Source organism: Littorina saxatilis, linkage group LG4 (genome assembly GCF_037325665.1).
Source record: "Littorina saxatilis isolate snail1 linkage group LG4, US_GU_Lsax_2.0, whole genome shotgun sequence".
NCBI classification, from domain to species: domain Eukaryota; kingdom Metazoa; phylum Mollusca; class Gastropoda; order Littorinimorpha; family Littorinidae; genus Littorina; species Littorina saxatilis.
Window position 1 is genome coordinate 68,833,639 of NC_090248.1, and position 12,233 is coordinate 68,845,871.

The 12,233-nt window shown below is 47.6% G+C and overlaps 1 protein-coding gene across 5 annotated transcripts in view; it reads right to left on the bottom strand.

The window, feature by feature from the left end:
- Positions 1-12,233, bottom strand: part of LOC138965486 (protein polybromo-1-like) — a 101,747-nt gene that overhangs the window by 36,199 nt on the left and 53,315 nt on the right. For all 5 annotated transcript variants that reach the window (XM_070337659.1, XM_070337658.1, XM_070337661.1 and 2 more), the window contains 2 exons: positions 10,088-10,185; positions 1,170-1,241 (listed from right to left, as the gene is read on the bottom strand). In XM_070337659.1, coding sequence (XP_070193760.1) covers positions 1,170-1,241; positions 10,088-10,185 — 170 coding nt within the window. The remainder of the gene's footprint in view (positions 1-1,169; positions 1,242-10,087; positions 10,186-12,233) is intronic.

Sequence of the window (12,233 nt, forward strand, 5' to 3'; positions counted from 1 at the left end):
AAGCCCATACGACTCACATGCTTGACCTTGACCTTTACATGACCTTGACCTTCAGGGTCAAGGTCAAATAACTAAACCTAGCAATGACATCATACACTAAGAACTGCTTTACACATTTTTCCTACCAAAATACATGTGACCTTGACCCAAGGTCAAGGTCATCCAAGGTCATGCAACACAAAACTGTTAATTCAAGACATAGGAAGTACAATGGTGCTTATTGGCTCTTTCTACCATGAGATATGGTCACTTTTAGTGGTTCACTACCTTATTTTGGTCACATTTCATAAGGGTCAAAGTGACCTTGACCTTGATCATATGTGACCAAATGTGTCTCATGATGAAAGCATAACATGTGCCCCACATAATTTTTAAGTTTGAAACAGTTATCTTCCATAGTTCAGGGTCAAGGTCACTTCAAAATATGTATACAATCCAACTTTGAAGAGCTCCTGTGACCTTGACCTTGAAGCAAGGTAAACCAAACTGGTATCAAAGGATGGGGCTTACTTTGCCCTATATATTATATATAGGCGAGGTATTGAATCTCAAAAACTTCAGAGAAAATGGGAAAAATGTGAAAAATAGCTGTTCTTTAGGCAACATTTATGGCCCCTGCGACCTTGACCTTGAAGCAAGGTCAAGATGCTATGTATGTTTTTTGGGGCCTTGTCATCATACACCATCTTGCCAAATTTGGTACTGATAGACTGAATAGTGTCCAAGAAATATCCAACGTTAAAGTTTTCCGGACGGACGTCCGGACGGACGGACGGACGGGGGGGACGGACGGACGGACGACTCGGGTGAGTACATAGACTCACTTTTGCTTCGCATGTGAGTCAAAAAAGCGCCTTTTTACATCTTTTAATTTGTTTTCGCTTCTTGAAAAAACCTGAAATGTGTGTTTTGTTACCAGACATTCAAAGCGAACACTGATACACAAAGGCTAAGCAACATGTATTAATCGATTCCACCATCCTCTTCACATAAATCACACATCCAATCAAAATCGATGGGACAGACAAACATTTTGATCAAACCAATGCGAAGAAAGGCAAACAAAAGCACCAAAGTGTTCTTGTCTATCTTTCAAATAAATGCTAACAGTAACAATGGCACAAGAAACAAAGTAATCTGGGCGGTCTTATTTCATATCCAAAACAAACCTTCTGCAAGGCAATGGGCTTTCTGAAGAAGTAGACTTCATCGTCCGTCACTTTGGGAGACAGTGTGTGTTTCTGTAACATTCACAGCACAGAGGTAGAAAGCAAGAAACATACATACATTGTCACGATCGGGTGACAGAGACCAAGAAAGTGTCACTCAGTGGAGTGCCTGTTCTGGGTCGATCATGATAGAAAGCGCCTGTACGTGATATTGGGCTACAGCAGAGTTTGCTGACAGTGCTCAATGAACACGGAGGGTTTGCTGCGCACGAGTTTTACAGTGGAGGTTTCTGCTGTCATAGGGCTGACGGTTTTTCGCTGACAGCGCACACGGGATTTTCAGGGATTGAGTTTCTCGTGTCTTTTTTTCTGCTTGGGAGGCAGAATTGTGTATAGCTGGACTGGTTTTTGTGACAAGGTCAGTCACGTGTTTTTGGCTAGGTTGTCTGAGAGAGACACAAGCACGGGGCACTTGACACCCAGCGGCAGAAGGGGAAGGATCTAATACACAGTTTCTAGAGTATGATGGTTTTTCACCGAGTATTATATTCGGCACTCTAAGGGAACTTCCACCAATTATTTCTTCTCTCTGCCACGTATTTTGCTGAGGACAAGTCGTCAACTTTCCTTCGTCGGCGATGGCTTTCGCATAAGGATTCGACAAGGGGTTCTGGACGTTTTTGGTCACTGTTGACGAACAGAGGCTGTTCCAGGGAGGAAGCGGATTTTTGCTTCCATGAGAGTACAATCATAGGCTTTTGAGGTAATAAATCATTATTTAACGCTGTTGATGAGTCTGTGTTTGTGGAATGAAATACTCTCTGTTGTTCTTTCCAGGTTAGCGCATAATTTACTCTCTGTGACGCTAAAATACTAATCTGTATATGGTTTTTGCAGATAGGGAGAGAAGGACGGAAAATGACTGTTTTGTTGTTGTAAAAAGTCCGTTTTGTGCAGGCCCACGTGCTCGATGAGATATTTAAAGATGACATGTTTTAAGGTGGTGGGTGAGGGGTAGCTGACATGTTTAGTGCACCGATGCTTTCTGTTTGCAGCCTTCGTTCGTTCGTTTCTGTCGGTTTCCTGTAACCGCTGCACGGCTGCCTTTGACGGGACACTGCTAGCTGCAGACGTTGGAGCTGGGACCTGAGGAAGCTACGCTAACCGGCTAACCAGCAGACCGGCTAACCAGCAGACCGGCTAACCAGCGAACCGGCTAACCAGCAACCCGGCTAACCAGCATACCGGCTAACCAGCATACAGAAAGAAAGCTAAGTGCACCGTGTCTTACGCACCCCGTTGACCACCGTTGTCTTTTTCTTATCTGTGATTTCATTGGAGTAGTGACAACGTGGGGTGTGTGACCCCTGCATGAACTAGAGCTTTTTGAACAGAACATTCTCATTTTGACTGTATTTACACGGGTTCAGCGTGTTACTATAATTTTCTATATACTACTGGCATTTTGTCAGTGACCACGGGTTTTTTACGTGTTGAGAACGTAAAAGGAACATATTTTGAGTGAAGGCTCGAGGGAGGTGGCGAGTTTATACATAAACAGGCGTCTGAAACTTATACTTTTGTTGACTCTATTTAATTGTATGACTGCGAGAGTGGATCGTGGTGTGGTTAGTTAATTAGTAGTAATTAACCGGTTCATAATCACCTTAAGTGATATATTGAAACGTGACACATGGGGGCCAAGCCGGGATTTACTCAGTTAATTTCCAACTGATAAAGACCCACCAATTAAGGATAACTAAGAGCAGATAATCTCGTCAGTGCTCGACTTATTTTCTGCTTGGTGCTACCCTTTTTTGTATAGTTTTGATCATATACCACACCTTAAGCGATTCACATCTTGCAGGAAATGTAAATTGTAATTTGTGAGTTATTGTATGCGCTAACTGTGATTACTTCCCTTTCCTTTGTTTGTGAATCTTTGTTGTTGTACGTTCAGAGTTTTCCGTTGCAGAGAGCTGAGCGGGGTTAGCGGATTTGTTATTCGTTTTACTCAGTTTTCTCTACATTGTTGTTTCGCATTCTGTAACAGGTTACATTTCTACCGTCTTGTTTTACTTGGATTTTTCTCCATATTTTGACTTTGTTGGAATTTTGGGGGGGAAGGGTCCGAGGACTTCTGTCCTAACCAAGGCTGTGGGAGACACTCTGTTTCACCGCAAAAAGCAGCCGATAAAGTAGGCCACGGCTGTGGGAAACACTTTGTTTCACCGCAAAAAGCAGCCATAAAGTAGGCTACGCGATTTATTCCACACCGTTTGGATTTTTCTTCTGCATTTTCTGGTTACTGGATTTTTGTATCCACCGCTTTCATCACCGCGTGTTCTAGCTATAGCTGCGTTAGACTTACTTTTGTGATAAAGCTTTGCTAAACTAACCATGGCTACAGGGGGATCTCCTACGAAGAGATTAACTTTTGAGACTCCTGGTAGTGAGGAACAGACAGAGCGAGACGCACGCGTTAGAGCGCGTAGTTTGCTTAAGCGCAAGGAGCTGGAACGTAGGGAAGACATAGAGCGACAGACGAGAAAAGAAGAGCTTGACAGACAAGAACGACAGGCCGAACGTGACAGACAGGACAAGAAGGACGAACTTGCAAGACAAGAAAGAGAACGACAGGCAGAACGAGACAGACAGGAAAAGAAAGACGAACTTGACAGACAAGAAAAGAAAGACGAACTTGCAAGACAAGAAAGAGAACGACAGGCCGAACGTGACCGTCAGGATAAGAAAGACGAGCTTGAGAGACAGGAACGACAGGCCGAACGACAGGCCGAACGTGACAGACAGGAACGGAAAGAGAAAGAGCAGGCGGATCGCGATCTCCAGCTAGAACTGGCTAGGCTACAGGCCGAGAAGGGTACGCTTACTCAGGCTAGCGCGCCGACGTTTGTTGCCGACCGTACGAGACTGCCGACGTTCGACGATGACAAGGACGAGCTCGACGATTTTTTACGCCGGTTTGAGCGCATTGCATCCGACCAGAAGTGGGACGAGGCCACGTGGGCTAGCCGCCTTAGCACCTGCTTAAAGGGACGCGCATTGCAGCTCTACAACGCTTTGGATGACGACGAGGCGAGAGACTATCAGGCACTAAAGAAGGCGTTACTCCAGCGCTTCAACCTGACTGCGGAAGCCTACAGACGACGTCTGCGTAACAGCAAGAGACTGAGCGGCGAGCTGAGCCATCAGTTTGTGGCACGCCTTAATCTCTACCTGCGGCGCTGGGTGGAGATGGCCGAGAAGAACTGGACCGTCGACGACCTTGCCGACCTCATTGTCATGGAACAACTGATGTCCAGCCTGCGACCTGAGGTGGTGACCTTCGTGCAGGAGCACCAGCCAAAGACTACTCAGGAGGCAGCCGACTGGATCAGAGTACACGAGGACGCCCAGGCGATCTCCGGCAAATCCTCAGGCTCACGGCCGGGAAAATCGGGAAATTCAGGTTCTTCAGGACCCAAGGACGGGAAGGACGATCAGGGACACAAGGGATCAAGTTCCAGATCTGACATCCAGTGTTACTACTGCAACAAGCGGGGCCACGTGAAGAAGGACTGCCACAGGAGACAGGCTGACCAGAAGGGCGTACACTTTGTTGGCAGCGAGGAGTTAAGGGACGTCACGAGCTCATGCACCATTCCACAACTCTGCGTTCCGTGCTCCAGGAAACATTTCCAGCCCCACTGCAACGTCTACGTTAACGGAGTGAAGGGCGAAGGTCTGCGGGACACAGGGGCAGACATGATAGTGGTTCGGGCGAGTCTAGTTCCAGCTATGGCCTACACAGGAGACAGCATCAGGGTGAGAATGGCCGAGGCATCTCACGCTTACGACTTGAACACGGCAGTGATCAAGGTCGTAACACCGTTGTTCACGGGGACCATTGTGGCCGTCGTCATGGACGATCCTCCATGCGACCTGCTCATTGGAAACCGGGTTCAGTTTGTGGACGGCGTCACCAGGGAGGTTCCCGTTTATCGGTCTCCCGACGTCATTTCAGTGCTCACGCGGGCACAGGCGGAGCGAGAGGACAAACCTCTCAAACCCCTACCTGCTGCACGAGCTGCCCTGGGGAACGTGACCCCCGCGCTTCTCGCGAAGGCTCAGGCATCTGATCCGACATTAGCGACTCCTCGGGAGCACGCGAAGTCGGGGAAGGTGAAGCTGAGCGGGAAGCATGGGAGGTCAAAGTTCCTCAGGGACAAGAAGTTGCTCTACCGTGAGTTCAGCAACAAGGAAGGTGCATTCAAACAGGTTGTCGTGCCTCGCGAGTTTCGCGAGGGTGTCATGGCAACGGCACACGACTCGATTCTGGGAGGTCATCTTGGCACCAAGAAGACCACGGATCGTGTCTGGCGCCACTTTTACTGGCCAGGCATCTGCACGGATGTCCGACGTTTCTGCGCATCCTGCGATAAGTGCCAGAAGGTGGTGGCCAAAGGAAGGGTGAGGAAGGTCCCCTTGGAGAAGATGCCGCTCATCGACGAACCCTTTCGTCGGGTGGCAGTGGACATCATCGGGCCCATCTTGCCTGCGTCTGAGGACGGAAACAGATACATTTTGACCATGGTGGACTACGCTACTCGATACCCAGAGGCGATCCCTCTGAAATCGATTGAAGCCACGCGAGTAGCTGAGGCTCTGGTTACTATGTGGTCCCGGCTGGGAATTCCATCAGAGGTACTCACCGACAGAGGCACGCAGTTCACGGGAGGAGTGATGGCGGAGGCAGCACGACTGCTATCACTGGAGCAGCATTTCACCACTCCTTACCATGCTCAGTGCAACGGACTGGTGGAAAGGTTCAATGGCACCTTGAAGACCATGCTGAGGAAACTAGCTCAGGAGAAACCACGCACGTGGGACAGGTACATCCCAGCATTGCTTTTTGCATACCGCGAGGTTCCTCAGGAGAGCTTGGGTTTTTCCCCATTTGAGTTGTTGTACGGCAGACAGGTACGCGGTCCCATGGCTATCCTGCGTCAAGCCTGGACGGACGAAGAAGCTGACGAGGAGGTGCAGACGACAGCGACCTACATAGTAGAACTCAGGAACAGGATTGAAGAGACCTGCAAACTGGCTCAAGAGAACCTGGGAAGAGCAGCACAGCGTTATGCGCGAGGATTCGACCGCAAGGCACGGCCGCGCAGCTTCAAGATTGGAGAACGGGTGTTGCTACTTCTACCTGTCAAACACAACAAGCTACAACTGCAGTGGCAAGGACCTTTTGAGGTGACAGCGAGAGTGGGCCAGAACAACTACAGGATCGTCATGAACGGGAAAGCACGCCTGTACCACGCCAACCTGCTGCGCGCCTACATAGAGAGGACTGCCTACGGGGAAAAGGACAAAGTGACAGAAGCAGTTGCTGTCGTGATGGACGAGACAACGGAAGAACAGGGAGGAGGACGTGTACCAGTTTGTCCGCTGGAGGCTAGTGAGGATCACACGGACGTGCACATCTCACCTGAACTTGGGGACGACCAGCAGGCGGACTTGCAAGAGATCCTGAAGGATGCAGCACGGGTCCTTACAGACATACCACTTCAGACGCATTTAGAGGAGTTTACCTTCGACTTGCTGGAGAAACAGCCAGTGAGGACGAAGCAGTATCCCATGCCTCATGCCCAGAAGGAGGTGGTCAGGAAGGAAATCGCCGACATGACGAAGTTGGGCGTCATCGAGCCAGCGAACTCTCCCTACAGTTCTCCAATTGTGCTGGTGAAGAAGAAGGATGGACGCGTCAGGTTCTGTGTCGACTACCGGAAGCTGAACAAGATTACGGCGTTTGACGCGGAACCCATGCCTGATGTGGACTACCTCTTCAGTCACTTGGCCAGGGCCAAGTATTTTTCAAAATTAGACCTCACCAAGGGATACTGGCAAATTCCAGTTGCCGAGGAAGATCGCCCAAAGACTGCATTTACCACTCCATTCGGCCAGTTCCAGTGGACAGTCATGCCTTTTGGTCTACAGAATGCAGGTGCCGTCTTCACTCGCATGATGAGGAAACTTTTGGAACCATTGAAGCGCGAGGACATCAGCAGTTTCATCGACGATGTGCTGATCGCGACAGAGACATGGACTGAACATCTCGACGCCCTGCGCGACGTGTTCGGAAGGTTGAAGGACGGAAATCTGGGAGCTAAACCGTCCAAGTGCTACTTGGGATTTCGGGAATTGTCTTTCCTGGGTCATGTTGTCGGCGAGGGATTGCTCGTTCCAGAGGACGACAAGATCCAGAAGATTCGGGAGGCGGAGCCACCGCGCACGAAGAAAGAAGTCAGGTCTTTCCTGGGCCTAGCCAGCTTCTACAGACGCTTCATCCCGCACTTTGCCGAAATCGCACTACCACTGACCAACCTTACCAAGAAACTACAACCGACCGTTGTAGTGTGGACGGAGGAATGTAGCTCCGCATTCAACACCCTGAAGAGGCGACTCACCAGTCAGCCTATTCTCCGACTACCAGACCTGAACAAGGACTTCGTGCTGAGGACAGACGCTTCAGGGAAGGGACTTGGGGCAGTGTTGCTTCAGGAGACAGAGGGGTTTTTGCACCCTGTTTGCTTCGCCAGCCGTAAGCTGACCTCGGCCGAGGCAGCGTATGCAACGGTTGAGCGCGAGTGTCTCGCCATTGTCTGGGGCATCCAGAAATTCGAAGCATACCTGTACGGACGACCTTTCTGTCTGGAAACAGACCATCAACCTCTGCAATATCTTCAGGTTGCAAGGTTGGCAAACGCCAGACTTATGCGCTGGGCGTTGATTCTCCAACCGTACCAATTCACGGTATGCGTTATTCCGGGCGCCAACAATGTTGGAGCTGACTTTCTCTCTCGGGCTGGAGAGGAGAACATGACTGTGAGCGAAACCGAGGTTTCGTCTTGAAGAGGGGAGGTGTGTCACGATCGGGTGACAGAGACCAAGAAAGTGTCACTCAGTGGAGTGCCTGTTCTGGGTCGATCATGATAGAAAGCGCCTGTACGTGATATTGGGCTACAGCAGAGTTTGCTGACAGTGCTCAATGAACACGGAGGGTTTGCTGCGCACGAGTTTTACAGTGGAGGTTTCTGCTGTCATAGGGCTGACGGTTTTTCGCTGACAGCGCACACGGGATTTTCAGGGATTGAGTTTCTCGTGTCTTTTTTTCTGCTTGGGAGGCAGAATTGTGTATAGCTGGACTGGTTTTTGTGACAAGGTCAGTCACGTGTTTTTGGCTAGGTTGTCTGAGAGAGACACAAGCACGGGGCACTTGACACCCAGCGGCAGAAGGGGAAGGATCTAATACACAGTTTCTAGAGTATGATGGTTTTTCACCGAGTATTATATTCGGCACTCTAAGGGAACTTCCACCAATTATTTCTTCTCTCTGCCACGTATTTTGCTGAGGACAAGTCGTCAACTTTCCTTCGTCGGCGATGGCTTTCGCATAAGGATTCGACAAGGGGTTCTGGACGTTTTTGGTCACTGTTGACGAACAGAGGCTGTTCCAGGGAGGAAGCGGATTTTTGCTTCCATGAGAGTACAATCATAGGCTTTTGAGGTAATAAATCATTATTTAACGCTGTTGATGAGTCTGTGTTTGTGGAATGAAATACTCTCTGTTGTTCTTTCCAGGTTAGCGCATAATTTACTCTCTGTGACGCTAAAATACTAATCTGTATATGGTTTTTGCAGATAGGGAGAGAAGGACGGAAAATGACTGTTTTGTTGTTGTAAAAAGTCCGTTTTGTGCAGGCCCACGTGCTCGATGAGATATTTAAAGATGACATGTTTTAAGGTGGTGGGTGAGGGGTAGCTGACATGTTTAGTGCACCGATGCTTTCTGTTTGCAGCCTTCGTTCGTTCGTTTCTGTCGGTTTCCTGTAACCGCTGCACGGCTGCCTTTGACGGGACACTGCTAGCTGCAGACGTTGGAGCTGGGACCTGAGGAAGCTACGCTAACCGGCTAACCAGCAGACCGGCTAACCAGCAGACCGGCTAACCAGCGAACCGGCTAACCAGCAGACCGGCTAACCAGCGAACCGGCTAACCAGCATACAGAAAGAAAGCTAAGTGCACCGTGTCTTACGCACCCCGTTGACCACCGTTGTCTTTTTCTTATCTGTGATTTCATTGGAGTAGTGACAACGTGGGGTGTGTGACCCCTGCATGAACTAGAGCTTTTTGAACAGAACATTCTCATTTTGACTGTATTTACACGGGTTCAGCGTGTTACTATAATTTTCTATATACTACTGGCATTTTGTCAGTGACCACGGGTTTTTTACGTGTTGAGAACGTAAAAGGAACATATTTTGAGTGAAGGCTCGAGGGAGGTGGCGAGTTTATACATAAACAGGCGTCTGAAACTTATACTTTTGTTGACTCTATTTAATTGTATGACTGCGAGAGTGGATCGTGGTGTGGTTAGTTAATTAGTAGTAATTAACCGGTTCATAATCACCTTAAGTGATATATTGAAACGTGACATACATGTATAAGAAAAACTGACATACATTCTAACTCTTGCTGCAGATATCACCACAGTCATGTATAGCACATACTGTGATAATAAATCTGCAATGTACTCATCACTTTTGATTTCCTATTTTCTGTGAAGCTGACAAACCTACAGCAAATCTCTCATAAAACAATAAAGCCCTTTTTTCCGCTAAACTGGCAAACGACAGCCTCAAATAACATTCTCTTTAAGCTACAAACATGTGTAAAGACATTTCTTCTCCGAAAGCGGCGTATGGCTGCCTGAATGGCAGGGTAAAAACGGTCATACATGTAAAAACCCACTCGCGCAAAAACATGAGTGAACGTAGGGGTTTCAGACCATACTGCATTCGTGAAAGATTGCTTTCAGACAAAAGCTGAACAGAGCAGAAAAGAGCAGTACATACCCTGAGCCCCTTGCCCAGTTTCTTGATGGAGCGCTCCACTTCATGGTACTTGGACTCACACACGTACACATCATACTCTGGGATCTCTGTTGGTCGAGCTGCAGGACACACACACAACAACATACAGCTGTCAACCTTTTCCAATCAAGCCAACCCTTGCTGAAGTACAAACACATCAGCCAAAAAGACTATAAAAATAAAGTCACATGAAGCGATATGAAATGTTTTAGTCAATTTGTCAAAACCTGGGATCAGTCATCACTGAGACTAGTAAGGTTTGGCTAAATGAAACCCGAAGACCAAGTAAGGTTGTGCTGGTCTGCTCAAAGCATGCAAAAAACAAGAAGGGCAAAGCCCACACGACTCACATGCTGAACAGACCTTGATCTTTCTTTCAGAATAATTTTACAATAAAACTGAGAAAAACAATATTTTACACATTTTTCCTACCAAAATACATGTGACCAAGGTCAAGGTCATCCAAGGTCATGCAACACAAAGCTGTTAATTCAAGACATAGGAAGTACAATGGTGCTTATTGGCTCTTTCTACCATGAGATATGGTCACTTTTAGTGGTTCACTACCTTATTTTGGTCACATTTCATAAGGGTCAAAGTGACCTTGACCTTGATCATATGTGACCAAATGTGTCTCATGATGAAAGCATAACATGTGCCCCACATAATTTTTAAGTTTGAAACAGTTATCTTCCATAGTTCAGGGTCAAGGTCACTTCAAAATATGTATACAATCCAACTTTGAAGAGCTCCTGTGACCTTGACCTTGAAGCAAGGTAAACCAAACTGGTATCAAAAGATGGGGCTTACTTTGCCCTATATATCATAAATAGGTGAGGTATTCAATCTCAAAAACTTCAGAGAAAATGTGAAAAATGTGAAAAATAGCTGTTTTTTAGACAACATTTATGGCCCCTGCGACCTTGACCTTGAAGCAAGGTCAAGATGCTATGTATGTTTTTTGGGGCCTTGTCATCATACACCATCTTGCCAAATTTGGTACTGATAGACTGAATAGTGTCCAAGAAATATCCAACGTTAAAGTTTTCCGGCCGGCCGGATGGCCGGCCGGCCGGCCGGACGGACGGACGACTCGGGTGAGTACATAGACTCACTTTTGCTTCGCATGTGAGTCAAAAAGAGTATTTTCAGAGTAACCGTGACATTTTTCAAAATAGACTGGAGTATTACGGAATCTGTTTTTGCTGTGCAGTATCTACTGCATCATAAACAAGAGGCGAAGCCATCAAGGCTCACGTAAGAAATCGACAAACAGTAACACAAACTCAATCACAAACTCAATCACACACACACACACACACACACACACACACACACACACACACACACACACACACACACACACACACACAGAAAGAGCATAGGTGAAACTGTGCAAGAAAGCGAGACACTAGATCTAGATCTGTCTGTCTGCATGTAGCCTACTTACAAGGACACGACTGCCAACTAGTCTCGGCGCGCTCAAAATAATAATGACCGAGACTGTCAGTACTTCCTTCGCGTGACGTCTAACCCTCTTACGTCATAATGTGACGTCAATGTAATGTGACGTCTTCAAATGTTAGAGTTTCTACCACAGACATACACACGCACAGACGCACGCACGCACGCACGCACGCACAGACAGACAAAGTTACGATCGCATAGGCTACACTTACGTGAGCCAAAAATAACAAAAAAACATTTCCAAACGGTCTTTTGTAAAATACCAACTTGGAGACGATTCTCAAACTTATTTATTGTTCCCACTTACACTTCGAGTTTATCTGGTGCATGAACCACTTCCTAGACAATAGACAATGTTCAGAAATAACTCTGTCAAGTTTGTATGGGTTGTTGAATAGTTGCTTTCCCTTGTTTCCATGGAAACACTGAGGCAAGTTTACAATGTCACAACAGATGGATCAATGTGAATGAAAAGCAAGGGGGAAACAAGGGGAGGGGAAACAAGGGGAGGGGAAACAAGGGGAGGGGAAACAAGGGGAAACAAGGGGAGGGGAAACAAGGGAAAGGGAACAAGGGAAGGGAAACAAGGGGAAGGGAAACCAAGGGGAGGGGAAACAAGGGAAGGGGAACAAGGGAAGGGAAAACAAGGGGAGGGGAAACA